This window comes from Mobula birostris, chromosome 4 (assembly GCF_030028105.1).
Source record: "Mobula birostris isolate sMobBir1 chromosome 4, sMobBir1.hap1, whole genome shotgun sequence".
Lineage (NCBI taxonomy): Eukaryota > Metazoa > Chordata > Chondrichthyes > Myliobatiformes > Myliobatidae > Mobula > Mobula birostris.
In genome coordinates this window covers 814,915-836,472 of record NC_092373.1, presented here as the reverse complement: position 1 = coordinate 836,472, position 21,558 = coordinate 814,915, and the positions used below count along the sequence as shown (strand labels likewise).

Genomic DNA, 21,558 nt, shown 5'->3' with positions numbered 1-21,558 from the left:
ATCCTTTCTCCCTGCTCTAAACTCCAGTGGATACCCCAGTGGTCTGTTCAACCATCCCTCAGAAGACAACCCTTCCATTCCCAGGAAGGTTTTTTACTCTGAGAGTGGTTGGAGCGTGGAATGCACTGCCTGAGTCAGTAGTGGAGGCAGATACACTAGTAAAGTTTAAGAGACTACTAGACAGGTATATGGAGGAATTTAAGGTGGGGGGTTATATGAGAGGCAGGGTTTGAGGGTCGGCACAATATTGTGGGCCGAAGGGCCTGTACTGTGCTGTACTATTCTATGTTCTATCTATTAGGTGTAGGGGAGACTAGGACTAGAGGGTACAACCTCAGAACAGGTGAACGTCCTTTTAGAACAAAGATGAAGAGGAATTTCTTTAGCCAGATGACAGTAAATCTGTGGAATTCATTGCCATAGACGGCTGTGGTAGCCAAGTCATTGGCTATATTTAAAGCGAAAGTTAATAGGTTCTTGATTAGTCAGGACGTCAAAGGTTCCGGAGAGAAGGCAGGAGAATGGGGTTGAGAGGGATAATAAATGCAGGGTGCCTTCAAGAGAGTGAATCCAAGAATGAACCTGGTCCAGATGGAGTACCTGGCTGAGTACTGAAGAACCGTGCCGCAAATGGCTGGTGTATTCATGGATATTTTCAACCTCTCGCTCCAGCAGAGTGTGTTACCCACCTTCTTCAAGCAGGGTTCAATCATACCAGAGCCCAAGAAGAGTGTGCTAATCTGTCTAAATGATTATCAGTGGCATTTACCTCCACAGTAATGATGTGTTTTGAGAGGCTGGCGTTGAAGCACATCAGTCCCTGTGTGGCATTTTGGATCTGCTCCAATTCGCCTACTGAAGCAACAGGTTTACAGCAAATGCTGTCTTGTTGGCTCTTCACACAACCCTGGAATACTTGGACAGCAAAGATGGATACATCAGGATGCTTTTTATCGATAACAGGTTGGCATTTAACATCATCATCCCCTTAAAGCTGATCAGTAAACTCCAAGACCTCGGCCTCAATACCCACCTTGTGTAATTGGATCCTGGATTTCATCACTCGTAGACCCCAGTCAGTTCGGATTGTCAAAAACATCTCGCCCACAATCTCCAACAACACAGGAACACAGTGGGGATGTGTACTTAGCCCTGTACCTATCACTTTGTGGCTAAGTACAGCTCCAAAATCATATACAAGTTTATTAATGACACCATTGTTGTGGTCTGTATTAAAGTTGGTGATGGATCAGCACACCGGAGGGAGATTGAAAATTTGGCTGAGTGGTGTAATAACAACAACTTCTCACTCGATGTCAATAAGACCAAGGAGCTAATGGTAGACTTCAGGACATGGAAGTCAGTAACTTTAAATTCCTGGGTGTCACAATCTCAGAGGACCTGTCCTGAACCCATCATAAATATAACTGTGAGGAAAGCACAACAGCACCTCTATTTCCTCAGGAATCTGTGGAGACTCGGCATATCATCAGAAACCTTGGCAAACTTTTATAGATGTCTGGTGGAAAGTGTGCTGACTGGCCGTATCACGGCCTGGAATGGGAACATCAATGCCTTTGAGCAGTAGTGGATTCAGCCCAGTACATCTCTGGTAAAACCCTCCCAAAGATTGAGCACATCTACATGAAACGTTGCCATAGAAAAGCAGCATCCATCATCAAAGATCCTCACCACCCGGGACATTCTCTTTTCTCACTGCTACCATCAAGTAGAAGGTACAGGTGCAAGTAGAAGGTACAGGTGCCTCAGAACTCGCACCTGTGCAAGAACAGTTACTACCCCTCAACCATCAGGCTCTTGCACAAAAGGGGATAACTACATTCATTTAAGGGCTCTTTTATCTTGTTATTTCATGCTCATTATTTATTACTATTTTGTTTGTAGTTTACAGTTCCTGATGTTTATAGTTTACAGATTGTGCTTACAGTTACTGTTTCATAGATTTGCTAAATATGTCTGCACAAAAAGAATTTCAGGGTTGTATGTGGTGACATGTATATACTGGGATAATAAATTTTACTATGACCTTTGAAATCAGCCATGATGGAATGGCAGAGCAGTCTCAATGGGCTGAATTGCCTAATTCTGCTCCTATGTATAATCCAAAGAGCTTTTACAGGTATATTAAGAGCAAAAGGATTGTAAGGGATAAAATTGGTCCTCTTGAAGATCAGAGTGGTCGGCTATGTGCGGAACCAAAGGAAATAGGGGAGATCTTAAATAGGTTTTTTGCACCTGTATTTACTAAGGAAACTGGCATGAAGTCTATAGAATTAAGGGAAACAAGTAGTGAGATCATGGAAACTGTACAGATTGAAAAGGAGGAGGTGCTTGCTGTCTTGAGGAAAATTAAAGTGGATAAATCCCCAGGACCTGACAGAGTGTTCCCTCGGACCTTGAAGCAGACTAGTGTTGAAATTGCAGGGGCCCTGGCAGAAATATTTAAAATGTCGCTGTCTACAGGTGAGGTGCCAGAGGATTGGAGAGTGGCTCATGTTGTTCCGTTGTTTAAAAAAGGATCGAAAGGTAATCCGGGAAATTATAGGCCGGTAAATTTAACGTCAGTTGTAGGTAAGTTATTGGAGGGAGTACTAAGGGACAGAATCTACAAGCATTTGGATAGACAGGGACTTATTAGGGAGAGTCAACATGGCTTTGTGCGTGGTAGGTCATGTTTGACCAATCTATTGGAGTTTTTCGAGGAGGTTACCAGGAAAGTGGATGAAGGGAAGGCAGTGGGTATTGTCTACATGGACTTCAGTAAGGCCTTTGACAAGGTCCCGCATGGGAGGTTAGTTAGGAAAATTCGGTCGCTAGGTATACATGGAGAAGTGGTAAATTGGATTCTTCCATTGGCTCAATGGAAGAAGCCAAAGAGTGGTAGTAGAGAATTGCTTATCCGAGTGGAAGCCTGTGACTAGTGGTGTGCCACAGGGATCAGTGCTGGGTCCATTGTTAATTGTCATCTATATCAATGATCTGGTTGATAATGTGGTAAATTGGATCAGCAAATTTGCTGATGATACAAAGATTGGAGGTGTAGTAGACAGTGAGGAAGGTTTTCAGAGCCTGCAGAGGGACTTGGACCAGCTGGAAAAATGGCAGATGGAGTTTAATACAGACAAGTGTGAGGTATTGCACCTTGAAAGGACAAACCAAGGTAGAACATACAGGGTTAATGGTAAGGCACTGAGGAGTGCAGTAGAACAGAGGGATCTGGGAATACAGATACAAAATTCCCTAAAAGTGTCGCCACAGGTAGATAGGGTTGTAAAGAGAGCTTTTGGTACATTGGCCTTTATTAATCAAAGTATTGAGTATAAGAGCTGGAATGTTATGATGAGGTTGTATAAAGCATTGGTGAGGCCGAATCTGGAGTATTGTGTTCAGTTTTGGTCAACAAATTACAGGAAGGGTATAAATAAGGTTGAAAGAGTGCAGAGAAGGTTTACAAGGATGTTGCCGGGACTTGAGAAACTCAGTTACAGAGAACAGAAACTCAGTTACAGAGAAAGGTTGAATAGGTTAGGACTTTATTCCCTGGAGTGTAGAAGAATGAGGGGAGATTTGATAGAGGTATATAAAATTATGATGGGTATAGATAGAGTGAATGCAAGCAGGTTTTTTCCACTGAGGCAAGGGGAGAAAAAAAACAAAGGACATGGGTTAAGGGTGAGGGGGGAAAAGTTTAAAGGGAACATTAGGGGGGGCTTCTTCATGCAGGGAGTGGTGGGAGTATGGAATGAGCTGCCAGACGAGGTGGTAAATGCGGGTTCTTTTTTAACGTTCAAGAATAAATTGGACAGATACATGGATGGGAGATGTATGGAGGGATATGGTCCATGTGCAAGTCGGTGGGACTAGGCAGAAAATGGTTCAGCATAGCCAAGAAGGGCCAAAAGGCCTGTTTCTGTGCTGTAGTTTTTCTGTGGTTTCTATGTCTTCTGATCTTATCAAGTTCGGTTATTGTCATCTGACTACATATAAACAAACAAATGAAGCAATGTTCCTCCAGACAACAGTGCACCCAAAGAACATATATCACTCACAGCACATAAAATATAAACATAAATAAGTTTATAAAACATAATTCAAAATACATATACCACACAGCATAGGTAAACAGTAAACAGCTGCGAGTGACAAGACCTTGGTGGTGGCAGGGTTTTCATTAGTCTCACAGCCTGAGGGAAGAAGCTGTTACCCACTCTGGAAGTCTGAGTTCTAATGTTCCTGTACCTCCTTCCTGATGACTGGGTGAAAGAAATTGTGATAGGGAACCGCAACAATGCTTCGGCCACTTCATCTACAACACTCCCTGTAAACGTCACAAAGGAGGTTGTCGGGGGAGGGTGGGGGGGGAGGACATCCCAATGATCCTCTTGACAGTTTTACTGTCCTCTGTAGGGTCTTGCAGTCTGATGCCTTGCAGCTTTTATACCACACAATGCAGCTAGATTTGATATTAGATTTATTTTCTAATAGATTGCTTTCTAAACTGCAAACTTTTAGTTTCCAGAAGCGTTTGTGGTATCTCATGAAATGCCTCCTAGAAACCTAAAATATGACTGAACATCACTGAGTCATGGCTGAAAGAAGGCCATAGTTGGGAGTTTAACATCAAAGGATATACTTTGTATCGAAAGGACAGACAGGAAGGCGTAGGCTGTGGTGTGGCTCTGTTGGTAAGAGATGGAATTTCCCCCGGGATCAATAAAGTATGACTATGAAACTATGCTACATCTTTAGAAAGAGGCTTCATAGGGTCAGAGAATGTTGAATCTTTGTGGGTAGAATTAAGAAACTGCAAGGGTATAAATACCAATATGGGAATCATATGTAAGCCTTCAAGTAGCTGCCAAGATGTGGGGTTGAGATTGCAAAGGGAGCTGGAAAAGCCATGTAAAAGATAATGTCACAATTGTGATGGGGTCTTCAATATGCCAGGGGATTGAGAAGTCAGGTTGATACCCGCTCACAAAAGAGGGAATTTGTTGAGTGCCTACGAGATTGCTTTTTAATGCAGCTTGTGCTTCAGCCTACTCAGAAAAAGGCTGTCTTAGATTGGGTGTTGTATAATAACCCAGCTCTTCATACGGAGCTTAATGTAAAGGAACCCCTAGGAGACAGTGATCATAATATGAGTGAATTCATGTTGCATTTGGAGAGGGAGAAGCATAAGACACATCAGTAGCACAAAGGAATAAAGGGAATTACAGAGGCATGAGGGAGGATCTTGCCCAGGTGAATTGGAGGAGGATATTGGTAGGGATGACAGCAGAACAGAAATGGCTGAAGTTTCTGGGAATAGTTCATAAGGCACAGGATAGATATGTCCCACAGAAAAAGTTGTACTCAAATGGCAGGGGTAGTCAACCGTGGCTGACAAGAGAAGTTAAGGACAGGTAGCAAAAGTGAGCACGAAGTTGGATGATTCGGAAGCTTTTAAAATTCAACAAAAGGCAACAAAAAAAAAACTATAAGAAGGGAATAGATGAAATATGAGGGCAAACTAGTTGATAATATATATGATAGGAAATATAAAGCAGGATACTAAATTTTTTCAGTTATATGAAGAGTAAAAGGGAGGTGAGAATTGATATTGTACCACTAAAAATTTATGCTGGTGAGGTAGTAACGGGTGACAAAGAGATAGTAGATGAACTTAGTGGGCACTTTGCATCAGTCTTCACTGTGGAGGACACTATTAGTGTGCCAGAGGTTCATGAGTGTCAGGGAGCAGGGGTGAGTGCAATTACTATTACAAAGAAAAAAGTGCTAGGCAAACTCAAAAGTTTTAAGGTAGATAAGTCACCTGCGCCAAATGGACTACATACCAGAGACCTGAGAGAGATTGCTGAAGAGATAATGGAAATATTGGTCATGATCTTTCAAGAATCACTTGATTCTGGCCTGGTCCCAGAGGACTGGAAGATTGCAAATATCACTTCACTCTTTAAGAAGGGAGGAAGGCAAAAGAAAGGAAATTATAAGCCGGTAAGGCTAACCTCAGTGGTTGGGATAGTGTTGGAGCCTGTTATTAAGGATGAAGTTTCGGAAAACTTGGAAGTCTAATGATAAAATAAATCAAAGTCAGTATGGTTTCTGTCCAGGGAAATCTTTCCTGACAAATCTGTTAGAATTCTTTAAGGAAGTAACAAGCAGGGTCCATGATGTTGAAACTGCTTTGCCTACAGGTGCAAAGTTTTCCCGCTTCTGTTTTGACTCCATACATGGATCAGGTCTTACAGAGAACCAATATCGTTCCTCGCAATTCTTTTTCTATTAACTTATCTATAGAATCCCTGAGGATTCTCCTTCTCCTTGTCTGCTGGAGCAACTTCATGCCTTTGTTTAGTCTCCCTGATTTATTTCTTAAGTGTTCTCTTGTATTTCTTGTACTCCATAAGCACATCACTTGTTCCTGTTTGCCTACACCTGCTATGCACCTCCTTTTTGCTCTTAACCAGGGGCTCAATATCGCTTGAAACCTAAGGTTCCCTACACTTATTATTTTAACATTTTATTCTGACAGGCACTTAAAAGCTTTCTCTCTCAAAATTTCATTTTTGTGGTCCTCTCATTTTCCAAGTACACCTTTGGCAGAAAACCATAACATAGGAGATAGGAGCAGAATTAGGCCATTTGGCCCATCTAGTCTGCTCTGCCATTTCATCGTGGCTTATACAATTTTCTTCTCAGCCCCAATCTCCTGCCTTCTCCCCATATACCTTCATGCCTCGACCAGTCAAGAACCTATCAAGTTTTGGGCGCCTCATCTAGGAAAATATGTGCTGGCATTGGAGAGGGTTCAGAGGAGGTTCACAAGGATGATTCCAGGAATGAAAGGGTTATCATATGAGGAACATTTGATGGCTCTGGGTCTGTACTAGCTGGAATTTAGAAAGATGAGGAGGATCTCATTGAAACCTTTTGACTGTTGAAAGGCCTATAAAGATTAGATCTGGTAAGGATGTTTTGCATGGTGGGGGAGTCTAGGACAAGAGGCTAATGCCTTAGGATAAAGGCATTTAAAACTGAGATGTGGAGAAATTTCTTCAGCCAGAGGGTAGTGAATTTGTTGCCACAGGTAGCTATGGAGGCCAGGGGATCTATTTAAGGTAGAGCTTGATAGGTTCTTGATTGGACACAGCATCAAAGGTTATGGGGACAAGGCTAGGGGGTGGGACTGAGGAGGTGAAAAAAGGATTAGCCATGATTGAATGGCAGACCAGACTCAATGGACCAAATTGCCTTATTCTGCTCCTATGTCTTATGGTCTTAACCTCTGCATTAAATATACCTAAAGACTAGGCCTTCACAACTGCCTGTGGCAAAGAGTTGCACAGATTCACCACTCTCTGGCTGAAGAAATGCCTCCTTTTCTCCATTCTAAAAGGATGCCCTCTATTCTGAGGCTGTGTCCTCCTGTCTAAGACTCACCCATCATAGAAAACATTTTCTCCACATTCACTCTATCAAGGCATTTCACTATTCAGTAGGTTTCAATGAGGTCACCCCTCATTCTTCTGAATTCCAGGGAATACAGGCCCAGAGCCATCAAACACTCTTCATATGACATGTGATTCAATCCATAAATAATTTTCATGAACCTCCACTGAACTCTGTCCAGTTTCAGCACATTCTTTCTGAGATAAGGGGCTCAAAACTGCATAGAATACTGCAAGTGAGGCCTCACCAGTACTTTACAAATTCTCAACATTATATCCTTCCTTTTATATTTTAGTCTGCTTGAACTGAATGCTAACATCACATTTGCCTTCCTCACTACAGACTCAACCTGCAAATTAACATTCAGGGAATCCTGCATAAGGACTCCTGAGTCCCTTCATGCCTCAGTTTTTTTTGTACTTTCTCTCCATTTAGAAAGTAGTCAACCCTTTAATTTCTTCTACCAAAGTGCATGACCACACACTTCCCAGCACTGTATTCCATCTGCTGTTTGTTTCCCCATTCTCCTAATCCAGTGGTCCCCAGCCTCCAGGCCGCGGACTGATACATTGCCGCGAAGAATGCAGCAGTGCAGTGGTGGCCGGAATGCACCCAGCACGTCTTTAAGAAAAAAGCTGAAATAAACAAGCTAATTAATTAGGTGCCACCCGGCACGTAAATGTCGGGCCAGATCAGAGGCGACGCATTTGGCAATTGCCTCTGATTTGAGCCGACATTTACGTGCCGGGCGGCACCTAATTAATTAGCTTGTTTATTTCAGCTTTTTTCTTAAAGATGTGCTGGGTGCATTCCGGCCACTGCTGCACCCCTGCATGCTTCGCGGCAATGTATCGGTCTGCGGCCTGGAGGTTGGGGACCACTGTCTTAATCTGTCTAAGTCTTTCTGTAGCCTCTCTACTTCCTCAAAACTACCTACTCCTCCTCCCATCTTTGTATCGTCTATAAACTTTGCAAAAAAGCATCAATTACTCCCACACTTTGCCTCCTACCATGCTAGAATCTTTCCAGTAATACCATGGGCTTGTAGCTTGTTAAGCAACCTCATGTGAGGCACCTTGTCAAGGCCCTTCTGAAAATCCAAGTATCCAACATCAACCGATTCTCTTGTCTATCCTCTGTCATTTCTTCAAAGAATTCCAACAGATTTGTCAGGCAAAATTTTCACTTGAGGAATCCATGCAGCCAACAGCCTATTTTGTCATGTGGCTCCAAGTACCCTGAGACCTCAACCTTACGAATAGACTCCAATATCTTCTCAATCACTGAGGTCTAACAGGCCTATAATTTCCTTTCATCTGCCTCTCTCACATCTTGCTATCTTGAAGACTGGAGTGACATTTGCAATTTTGCAGTCCTCTGTAACCATTCCAGAATCTAGTGGTTCTTAAAAGATCATTACTAATGCCTCCAGAATCTCATGACCCACCTGTTCAGAACACTGGTGTATGGACCATCCATACATGTGACTTATCTCCTGTCAGACTTTTTAGTTTCCCCATGAACTTCTCTCTAGTTGTGGCAACTTCACACACTTCATGATCCCTGACACCTGGAACTTCTACCATACTGCATGTGTCTTCCACAGTGGAGACTGATGCAAAAATATCCCAGACCCTGGCACCAAGGCAACTTACCATCTCGCCCACTAAACCACCTGTCTATTACCCTAACTGATGAATCCCCTATCACTATAGCACACCTCTTCTCTCCCCTTTCCCTTCAGAGTCACAGAGCCAGATTTAGTGCCAGAGACCCATCGGCTGTGACTTTCCTCTGTTAGGCCATTCCCACCCACCCACCCACCCAACAGTATCCAAAGTGGTATACTGTTGTTGAGGGGGATGACCAGAGGGGTACTTTTCACTGGTTGTTTTACCCCTTTCCCCTTTCTGACTGCCACTCAGTTTCCTGTGTCCTGCACCTTGGGTGTAACCTCTCTAAACTCCGGTTAGAAGCTGCAGCTGGAGGCACCTCTCACAGTTGTAATCATCAGGGACATTGGCAGTCTCCCTACTTTCACATATTCCACAGGACCATAAGACCATAAGTTGTAGGAGCAGAATTAGGCCATTCAGCCCATCGAACCTGCTCTGCCATTCCAGCATGTCTGACCCCAGTGTACAGAAGTGAGATAGATCGGCTGGTTCGGTGGTGTTGCAACAATAATCTTAGACTCAGTCGGTAAGACCAAGGAATTGATCGTGGACTCCAGGAAGGGGAAGTCCATCAGATCGCAAGACATAGGAGCAGAATTAAGCTATTCAGCCCATTAATTCTGCTCCACCATTCCATCATGGCTGATCCCGGATCCCACTCAACCCCATACATCTGCCTTCTCGCTATATCCTTTGATGCCCTAACCAATCAGGAAACGATCAACTTCCACCTTAAACATATGCATGGACTTAGCCTCCACCGCAGTCTGTGGCAGAGCATTGCACAGATTTACTACTCACTGGCTAAAAAAAAAATTACTTCTTGCCTCTGTTCTAAAGGGTTGCTCCTCAATTTTGAGGCTGTGCCCTCTAGTTCTGGATACCCCCACCATAGATAACATCCTCTCCACATCCACCTTATCTGGTCCTTTCAATATTTGGTAGATTCACTGAGATACCCCTGCATTCTCCTAAATTCCAGTGAGCAATGGTCCCTCTAATTTTTAGTAGTCAGTGTGCGCAAAAATCTTAGGTTGTGCAAATTTTTTTCCTGTGACAAAAGTATGTGCACACTGAATGAATACATAGCACAGTTATTGTAGGTTTACAAAATATTTGACATAAAGCTGCACAGAATAACAACAAAATAACATACATATTTAAATCACTCAGTTATTTTTTCTCTCTGCTGTCTTTGGCATTTACCCATTCTTTGTAAACTCTATCTAGACTAATAGAACTTCCATCCAATTGTTAGCTTTTGATTCTCATTAACATATCCAAATGACATTCACCTAAACAGCTTCTGAGGTTGTTTTTGAGTTGATTCATTAGGCTAAAACCTGGTTCACAGTCCGCACTAGACGCAAGAAAGGTTCCCCCAATGTCCATCAACTGTGCAAGGTTGCAAAACTGTTCATTTTGAAGTACAAATGCCACCATTTGAGCAAAGTTTGAAATCAGATTAGATCTAATTTTTTCTTGCACAGAAAATTTGAAATCATTAAACTGTCTAACTATTACTGTCGGGTTTCGGTGGGACTCAAGTGCAGAAAATGAATACTTTTTCACCAGGATTTATTAAGGAGTACAAAGGCAACAGTCTTTCAAAAACAGAAGGCAGGCACGAATCCAAAATGGCAGGCAGAGGTCTTAACCAGGAAAGGCAGTCAGGCGAGGGTAGACAATCCAGAGCGCACAGGCAAAAATCAGGTCCAAGAACAGGCAAAATCCAAAACACAGAATCAGGCAAAATCGGTTGGCAGAAGCCGCAATGACAGACTAGAACAACACAGGTCAGAACTGGGACAAACTAGCAGAGAATGCTAGTCAAGGCAGGGTTTAAGTGGACAGGGTAATGAGTGAAAATTAGAAACAGGTGGGTGCAAATGAGGATACAAGCAGATAATTGGAGGAAGTCCAAAAAGGAAAGGGGCTGGGCCAGAACCCACATGGCCAGGTGAAAGAAAACAGAAATTAAAGACTGTCGTGATCCAGAGCTACCAGCAGAGGCCCTTCGACCCAGTATTCAGGCCGGATCCTTAATAATTACAGTATTTTCAGCTAGAAAATCATGATATTTTAGACATAAGGCATTAACTTGTTCATCGCCAAATGTGAAGTCACAATCTGCAATTGCGGAGAAATCAAAAGCTGACCATTCTTGTACCTCATCCTCAGGAAACCTTTCTTCTAAATGAACACAAAGACTATTTATAAAAGTCAACAGCGGACTTGCGATTTACTTGCCAAATGACGCTTCAAAAAGTGAAGTTTCCAAGTACCATACCACTTCTTTCCACTAGCAAATTCTCCAGCAACTTTTGCATCATGACAATACAAACAGATAACTCCAGTTTCCGAATCATACATAAATATTTCTCGTAGCTGAACGTTCATGGCTTCATGAGCTTTCCGTGTAGCAGTTTCTACTATTTTGTTAAGCAATTCAACTTTAAGCAAATTTGCAGTTCTTTTGCGCTTCACGCCCTTTGCTTCTTTTCAATTCGACATAGTGAATAAATATTTTTAAAAATAAAAACTTAGTAAACTATCTACAGGATTTGAAGCAGATCTTTGTAAACTTCATGATATGAACACTGTTTGCCAAATATGGCTGCCGCCATGATGCAGCTGTACAAACCGGAACAGGAAAGGTGAGGTGACATAAATTAGTGACATGTATTCTAGTATTTGAAAACCAGCTAATTAGTTAACAGAAACAGTTAGCTAAAAGATTATTTTCAATAAGTATACTTATTAATTACTATATTATTTTAGGTAACTAACCTTTTGTGCGCACATTAATTTCCCTTGTGCACAGCTTAGAGGGAACATAGCCTGTGAATACAGGCCCAAAGCTGCCAAATGCTCCTTACATCTTAACCCATTCATTCCCGGAATCATCTTCGAGAACCTCCTCTGGACTCTATCCATTGACAATGCATCCTTTTTGAGATATGGGGCCCAAAACAGTTCACAGTACTCTTAAGTGCAGCCTGCCTAGTGTCTTATAAAGGCTCAGCATTATCTCCTTGCTTTTTCTATTCACCTTAAGATAAATGCCAAGATTGCATTTGCCTTTACTACAGACTCAACCTGTAAATTAACCTTCTGGGAGTCCTGCACGAGGACTCCTAAGTCCCTCTGCATCTCTGATGTTTGAACCTTCTCCCCATTTAAATGATAGTCTGCACTATTGTTCCTTTTACCAAAATGCATTATCATACATTTCCCAACACTGTATTCCATTTGCCACTTTTTTGCCCATTCTTCCAATTTGTCTAAGTCCTGCTGGAACGCGTTGCTTCCTCAGCACCACCTACCCATCCACCTATCTTGTATCATTCGAAAACTTTGCCACAAAGCCATCAAGGGTAGTGGTCTCAGTAATGACTTCTGAGCAACACTACTAGTCACCAGCAGCCAACCTGAAAAGGCCCCATTTATTCCCACTTGCTGCCTCCTGCCTGTCAGCCATTCCACTATCCGTGCCAGTATCTTTCATGCCATGCCATAGGATTTTATATTGTTAAGCAGCCTCATGTGTGGTACCTTATCAAGCGCCTTCTGAAAATTAGTAAATGACATCCAATGCCTGTCTTTTGTCCAACCTGCTTGTTACTTCCTCGAAGTCAGGCAAGATTTCCCTTTACAGACACCATGCTGACTTTGACTTATTTTAACATTAGTCTCCAAGTACCTCGAAACTTCATCCTTAATAATCCTGTGGGACCATGCCAGAATCAAGTGAATCTTGAAAGATCATGACCAATGCATCCATCTTCCTTTCAGCAACCTCTCTCAGGACTCAACGATGTAGTCCTCTGGTCCAGGTGACTTATCCACCTTTGAGTTTGCCTAGCACATTTTCCTTTGTTATAGCAATTGCACTCACTCCTGCTCCGTGACACTCATGGACTTCTGGCACACTGCTGGTGTCTTCCACAGTGAAGGCTGATGGAAAGTACCCAGTGAGTTCATCTGCCATTTTTTTGTCCTCCATTACTATAAGACCATAAGATATAGGAGCAGAAGTAGGCCATTCAGCCCATTGAGTCTTCTCCGCCATTCAATCATGGGCTGGTCCAATTCCATGAGAGGCTCATTACTACCTCTCCAGCATCATTCTCCGGTGGTCCAATATCAACTGTCACCTCCCTTTTACTCTTCATACAATTGAAAAATCTTTTGATATCCTGCTTTATGTTATTAGCTAGTCTGCCCTCATATTTCATCTTTTCCTTTCTTTTAGCTTTTTTAGTTGCCTTTTGATGGATTATAAAACTCCCCAATCATCCATGTGGGTGGAAGGAATTGTCGATGTTCTGGGTTGAAAGCCTGCATTATTCTTTATTCTGCATCTGACCCACACTGGCAGAGAGTGACAGAGCAACACAACACAGAGGCAGGTCCTTCAGCCCAATGGTTCCATGCTGACCACAATACCGATTGCCTGTGCTCGGCCCATAACTCTCCAAGCCCCTCCCCTCCATTCACCGATCCAAACGCCTCAAATATTGCAATTGTACCCACTTTGATTACTTCTGTAAGGGGTTTCTTCTTTTATGTTACTGCGTAGGCTAATTAAAATGGCTTCTTTGTTATGTTATAATTGAAATGGCTTCTTTGTTATGTTAAATGCTGAGAAAGTTCTCTCGCTAGTAGCTTGTTTGGGTTATATTATTGATAACAGAGCGAACAAACCAATTGGGATAGATGTTATTCTTTCTAGTGTGTCTGTAAGTTATTGTGATGCGTGGGTTTTTGAGCAGAAGGCGCGAGAAAGGAAGAGGATGGACAAGGTGCTGTGAACCAGTTAACGGAGTCGGACCCCGAGCAGGAGTCCGAGGTCCAGGGTTTTCGGCAAGGAAAGGAGATGGAGACAGACTCCTGTGGAGCGGCTGATCGACCACCGTGGTTGGTCCCAGGCGGCGGGTCAAGGTGGTCAGAGGGGATCGAATGGTGAAGAGAGGATCGTTACTAAAGCTCCAACTGTTTGTGCACGAAGAGATTGAACTTTGATAAGTTTGGCGCCTTTTATTTTCCTTTTATATTTTATCTCTATTAATTATATAGTTCCAGTAATATCTATAAACTGTAATTCATTTAATCGTATATGGTGTATTGTCTGTTATTTGGCGGGGTGGGGTACATCACACAGCATCCACGCAAATTAATTACCCTGTTTGGCGGGGCCGAGGGCTGTTTCCCTAGACGACAGCAAGTTGAGCAACCCTGAGGCTTGCCGGGGGGGGCTACACTTCCTATGGCCATTCCAGGTACTCACTACCCTCTGTGTAAAGAAGTTACCTCTCAGTCTCTTCTAAATCTCTCCTCTAATTTTAAACTTCCCCACCTTGGGGAAAAGACGATGACTCATGCATACCCCTCATGATTTTATAAACTTCTATGAGGTCATCCCTCATTCTCCTGCACTCCATGGAATAAAGATCTAGCATGGGCAACTCTTCCTAAACCTGGACCCTCTATTTTAGGCAGCATCCTCATAAATCTTTCCTGCATCCTCTCCAGTTTGACAATACCTTTTCTATAACAGGACAACCAAATCTCTACACAGTGCTGTCTCACCAACGACTTGTATAACTTCAACATAATGCTGCTACTCCTTCTATAAGGGTTTCAGCCCGAAATGTCGACTATACTTTTTTCCATCGATGTTGCCCGGCCTACTGAGATTCTCCAGTATTTTGTGTGTGTTGCTCGGATTTCCAGCATCTGCAGATTTCCTGTTGCCCCTAATCGTAAACTCATTGCCCTGCCTGATGAAGGCCAGCATGCTAAATGCCTCCTTCACCAGCCTGTCTACTTGCACAGCCGCTTTCAATGAACTGTGTGCTTTCACTCTCAGGTTCCTCCGTTCCACAACACTAGTCAGTGCCCTGCCATTCACTGTGTAGTTCCTATCAAGGTTTAAATGTCAAAAATGCATCACTTCACACTGATCCACTCGGCAGGAGGAGAGAGTGCAGCGCGCTGCGCGTGCACAGCCCTCTGGTGAAAAATGATATCGTATCCGCTAAATAGGGGCCGTGGACAATTCTGATTTGATGGAGACAGACGTGAAAGCACAGAGGAACATCTGGAGAAATTTCTGAAACGCCCGTTCGCTGCTGTCGTTACTGCGCGATCGTGAATCTTCCGGAGGGAAGGCCTCAAAATCCCCAGCTTTTCCTGCTGTTGGCAACCAAGATTGAGGTTGAATCACTCGGATAGAGATGGTGCTCAGTACTCAGTGTCGGAGAGCTGATCGGAGGCCCAAAGTTTTCGGACGACTCAGAGTCAGACTGTGGTCGGGCATGGCAGGGAGAGTTTTTCTTCCTTCTCCCGTCTGCATGAGATGTAGGACATTTGAGAGACTTTGAACTTTTTACTGTGCCATGGACTGTTTTTCATCAAGTTATGGTATTGTTGCACTGTTGTAACTATATGTTATAATTATGTGGTTTTGTTAGTTTTTTCAGTCTTGGTCTGTCCTGTGTTTTGTGATATCACACCGGAGGAATATTGTATCATTTCTTAATGCATGCATTACTAAATGACAATAAAAGAGGACTGTGTGTCTTCATAATCTAATCTAATCCAAGTTGAAATCTATTTGCCATTCCTCAGCCCATCTCCCTAACTGATCAAGATCTCTTTGCAATTCATTGAAACCTGTTTCATTGTCATCAAGACCCCTAATTTGGTAATTTTGTGAGGCCTCTGATGGTTGGGGTCGACCATGGATGTTGCTTTCTAGCTGCCATAATTGATGCACAAGCCAGGACAGTACAATATGGATTGTAAGATGTGGCTTACGCAACAGGCTCCACCTCTCCCCACAGCTGATGAATCCAAAGGAACATGAGAGACCAATACAGTTTAGAACCAGTGGCATCACAGGAGTTTCCAGTCAGCGTTGAACTCAACAAAGGCTTGCCTCAGGGACTCCAGCTCCAGATTTTTCCTCGGAGTTACTCCTCTAGATTTTTCCTTGAAGCCTTCCCCATGAATGGGTATAGCCATGAGGTAGCAGAGGTTTGAGATCAGAGTTTCCTTCTCCCGAATGAGCTGCCAACCAAGGCTGATGAGCCCGATCTGCCTGAACATAACATCAAGCTTGTTAATCATTCCATGTACATTCTTATCCAAATCATTTACATCAGTAATGAATAACCGAGATCCCACTTACCCCTGGGGCCCTCCACTGGTCTCAGGCCTCCAGCTGGAGAATCACCTTTCACCCCATTACCCTCTGCTCCCTAACATTGAGATAGTTCTGAATCCTCCTCGCAGGCTCCCCCTGAATCCCAGGTAACCTAATCTTCCAGCTCAGCCTGCCATACAGGAGCTTGTCAAATGCCTTACTAAAGTTAATGTAGACAACATCCATTGACCTAACATCATTTATCCGTTTAGTTACCTCCCTGGAAAACTCCAAAAGATTAGTCAGATATGGCTTCCCATGCACAAAACCTTGTTGACTATTCCTGGTCAGGGTTTGACTATCCAGCTGGCAATAGGTGCTGTTCCTCATGTAACTTCCTTACAACTGAAGTCAGGCTTACCGGCCTGTAGTTCCCTGGTGTTGTACAGGGAGTGTTTGAGGAACAGCACAAACAGATCTTGAGCCTAATTTGTACACATCATAGAGGAGTTTTGACCCAAAAGCAGAGCAGCAGTGAGCGATAACTTTAATAGCAGACTGCAAAGTAACAAGCCCTGAAGGGCCACGAAACGAGAGAGCAGAAACTAAATACAACAGGCAACAAAGCAAGGAACAACTTGTTGAGGCTGCTGGTTTAATGAATGAACAAGGACTGTGGATGAGAGGTGAGATTTAATAGACTGCAGATGATGCTTTAGAAACGAATGGCATCTGAATCCTGTTTGCTGCCAGTGTAGATAATCTGTGAAGGGTCTCAGCTCAAAAGTAGCTGTCTTTTCATTTCTATTGATGCTGCCTGAGCTGAGTTCCTCCAGCATTTTGAGTGTGTTACTCTGGCTTTCCAGTACCTGCAGAACCTCTTGTGTTTTCAACAGATTACTTGATCACAGGCAGCAATAATTGTTAGCCTTCGTGAAGCAACACTCAGCACAGAGCAGCTGTCAGTGCTGATTCCCCCTGGGTGATGACAATTTACTTGACTAGTTGGGGGGCCCATTCCTGGCACATTTGATTTAGAATATAGAACAGGAACGGGCCCTTCAGCCCACAAAATTTGCCGAACAAAATAAATTAGTAATCAAATGGCCAACTAAATTAATCTCTTCTGCCTGCACAATGTGCTTATTCTTCCAGAATCAGAATCAGAATCAGATTTATTATCACCGGCATATCCCAGGCTCCCATCACTCTCTTGTGCAAAAAAAATTGATAGCCTTTGTTTGGTCTTTGTTTCAGGGTGGGGATGAGGTGGAAGCCTATCAGATTGAATGCCTGAAGTCAGGGAAATGGAGCAGTGGAATTCCGACCTGTAAAGGTAAGTCAGGTGTTTAGGACGTTACAGTGCATTCTGGTTAATTGTGGAAGATCAAGACCAGTACATTTTAGCCCAGTTAAGCAGCTGTCTTAAATAGTCAAAGTTTCATGGAAATAGTTAAAAGGGTAGAAAAAAGACAAATGACCATTTAACTGAGTAACAAATTATGTATTTAACTGAAATACAGAACAAATTAGAACACCACCAATAGTACTACAGTATTATAAACCTGTGTATTAGATCCTAACTGTTATTGATGAAAAAATTCATCCAGTGTATGCTGGCATGTTCTTTTGATTGACTAAATGAACAAAATCAGCGCAGACACCTAGTGTAGATAATACAATGCTATCGATGATTGTGTCTTCTAAATATTCATTTTCCACTTAGTAATCAAGATGACTGAGGATAGCTTCAAATTCGTCATAGAACCTAACTTGCTGAAGTACTAAAACTGTTTCATTTTCACTCCCAGCCACTTCTGGCCTTCCAAGCCTGACTGCTGGAAACTGCAATGAGTGAAACAATTCTGAATTGTTTTACTGCTTATTTCTCACCAACTATCCCTGCTTTTTGAACACAAAAGCACTCAATTAATGCTATTTAAAAACTGTTTGCTTTAAGTACGGTGTAGTGTTTAACAGACACATATGACTGATGCTAGTTGGAAACTGTTCGGCAACAGTCTCCTATCCCAATTTAGTGGCATTGTGTCCCTAATAAATGGAAGCGTTTTGCCAAATAAGTGGCTGTCCTGATTAGCCAATGGCCTAATTTACCAGAATCCACTGTATACCTAAACAGGCAACTACAAACACAGTGTTAATAATAAACTGAAATAGATGCAGGGAACAATGGAAGCACTCCACAGGTCAGGCAGATTCTGGGCAGAGAGATACATAGTCAATGTTTCAGGTCAAAGACTTTCAAAGTTCAAATTCAAAGTAAATTTATTATCAAAGTACATATATGTCACCACATACAACCCTGAATTCATTTTCCTGCAGGCATTCACAGTAAATACTAGAAACACAATAGAATCAATGAAAGATCACACCTAACAAGATGGACAAATAGACAAGGTGCAAAAGATAACAAGCAGTCAAATACAAAAATAAAAATAATAATTATAATAATAATAAATAAGCAATAAACATTGAGAGTCTGAGATGAAGAGTCCTTGAACGTGAGACCATAGGTCATGCGAACAGTACAATGTTGGGTTGAATGAAGCTGAGTGAAGTTATTCTCTCTGGTTCAGAAGCTTGATAACTGCTCCTGAACCTGGTGGTGCGGGTCTGCGGGTCTGAGGCTCCTCTACCTCCTTCTTGATGGGAGCAGTGGGAAGAGAGCATGGCGTGGATGGAGGGATTCCTTGATAATGGGTGGTGCTTTCTTGCAACAGTGCTCCATGTAGATGTGCTCAGTAGTGGGAAGGGCTGTACCTGTAATGGACTGGGTTGTATCCACTACTTTTTGTAGGCTTTTCTGATCAAGGATATTAGTGTTTCCATACCAGGCTGTGATACAACCAGTCAATATACTCTCCACCACAATCTATAGAGGTTTGTCAAAGTTTTAGATGACATGCTAAGTCTTCACAGACTTCTAAGAAAAGTTACTAACAGAAAAAGTCGAAATGAATTTTTACATTGCAGAGAAGGGAAGAAGTGGAAAGAGACTGGGCAATCTGTTTAAGGGAGCATGTAATGAATCTGGATGGTGACATTGGAAGTAGTTGGAAGGGACACTCAGGCAAGGAAGGGTTGGGGAGGGGTGGGGTAGTGGAGCCACCACTTCGTTCCCTTTAATGCAGAGGGACATTGCTTAACTCACAGCAGGTCAGAATGACAATCTGTGCGATTTCTGTGGAACACACATGGTTTTGACTACATGGAGTCAGTTAGAGACATTTTTAATAGTATCCTGGCGTGGACCTAATTCGCCTAAAAGTGTCCAATTCTGCTGTCGTGGATCTATCTATCTTATCTACTGGCGGGAAAGATTTAAAAGAAGACAGTTTTTTCCTCAGCGGTTTGATCGAGGCATGACTACTCAAGCATGTGGACATCAGTGCGTTAGACTGGCAGGAAGGATTTAAAAGAAGACAGCTTTATAGAGCGAGCCTCAAAGTGGAGGGGGACAGAATAGGAGGGCATTAGTTCAACGAGGCTTTGGCGATAATGGGTCGAGGTGAGGTAAGCTACTTGTGAGGAATAGGAAGTATGTCTGTGAGGCCACTGTACTTAACTGGGTGTCAGATGTAGGATGTCCGGGAAACTCCCAACCTCCCGGACGGCCACATCTGCAGCAGATGTGTCAAGGTGCAGCTCCTTAGGGACCGGGTTAGGGAACTGCAGCTGTGTTTCAATAAGATCCCCTCTCATTCTTCTGAATTCCAGAGAGTATAGTCCCAGGCAACTCAATCTATTCTCATAAGTTAACCCCTTCATCTCTGGAATCAACCTGGTGAACCTCCTCTGCACTGCCTCCAAAGTCAGTATATCCTTCCTCAAGTATGGAGATCAGAACTGCACACAGTACTCCAGGTGCGGTCTCACCAGTACCCTGTATAGTTGCAGCATGACCTCCCTGCTCTTGAATTCAATCCCTCTAGCAATGAAGGCCAACATTCCGTTTGCCTTCTTAATAACCTGTTGAACTTGCAAGCCAACGTTTTGCGACAGTGAGTATAGGAATAGAGTGAGGTGGAGGATAAATGCATGGCTGAGGGATTGGAGCAGGGAGCAGGGATTCAGATTTCTGGATCATTGGGACCTCTTTTGGGTAAGGCGTGACCTGTACAAAAAGGACAGTTGCACTTGAATCTGAGGGGGATCTATATCCTGGCGGGAAGGTTTGCTAAAGCTATTGGGGAGAGTTTAAACTAGAAATGCTGGGGAGTGCGAACCAAACTGAACGGATGGAGGGAGTGGTTGGCTCACAAATCGAGAAAACTTGTAGGCAGTGTGAGAGGGTGGAAAGGCAGGTGATAGAGAAGAGATGTGCTCAGACTGAAGGTTTCAGATGTGTCAATTTTAATGCAAGAAGCATCATGAACAAAGCGGATGAGCTTAGAGCATAGATCAGTACTTGGAACTATGATGTTGTGGCCATTACAGAGACTTGGATGGCTCAAGGGCAGGAAAGGTTACTCAGAGTGCCAGGGTTTAGATGTTTCAGAATGGACAGGGAGGGAGGCAAAAGAGTTGGGGGCACGGATCTGCTGATCAGAGATAGTGTCACGGCTGCAGAAAAGGGGGAAGTCATGGAGGGGTTGTCTACTGAGTCTCTGTGGGTAGAAGTTAGAAACAGGAACAGGTTAATAATTCTACTGGGTGTTTTTTATAGACCACCCAATAGTAATGGGGATATCGAGGAGCAAATAAGGAGACAGATTCTGGAAAGGTGTAGTAATAACAGGGTTGTCGTAATGGGAGATTTCATTTTCCCCAATATTGACTGGCATCTCCCTAGAGCAAGGGGTTTAGATGGGGTGGAGTTTGTTAGGTGTGTTCAGGAAGGTTTCCTGACACAATATGTAGATAAGCCTTCAAGAGGAGAGGCTGTACTTGATCTGGTATTGGGAAATGAACCAGGTCAGGTGTCAGGTCTCTCAGCAGGAGAGCATTTTAGAGATAGTGATCATAATTCTATCTCCTTTACCATAGCATTGGAGAGGGATAGGAATAGACAAGTTAGGAAAGTGTTTAATTGGAGTAAGGGGAAATATGAAGCTATCAGGCAGGAACTTGGAAGCATAAATTGGGAACACGTGTTCTCAGGGAAATGTATGGCAGAAATGTAACAAATGTTCAGGGGATATTTGCGTGGGGTTCTGTATAGGTACGTTCCAATAAGATGGGAAGGATGGTATGGTACAGGAACTATGGTGTACAAAGGCTGTTGAACATCTAGTCAAG

At 43.0% G+C, this 21,558-nt stretch overlaps 1 protein-coding gene across 3 annotated transcripts in view; it reads left to right on the top strand.

Annotated features, from left to right (window-relative positions):
* masp1 (MBL associated serine protease 1) overlaps positions 1-21,558 on the top strand; it is a 208,818-nt gene that overhangs the window by 126,346 nt on the left and 60,914 nt on the right. For 2 of the 3 annotated variants that reach the window (XM_072254845.1, XM_072254843.1), the window contains one exon: positions 17,557-17,635. In XM_072254845.1, coding sequence (XP_072110946.1) covers positions 17,557-17,635 — 79 coding nt within the window. Of the gene's footprint in view, positions 1-13,924; positions 14,180-17,556; positions 17,636-21,558 lie in introns of those variants that run through there. The other variant, XM_072254846.1, reaches the window with a different exon arrangement.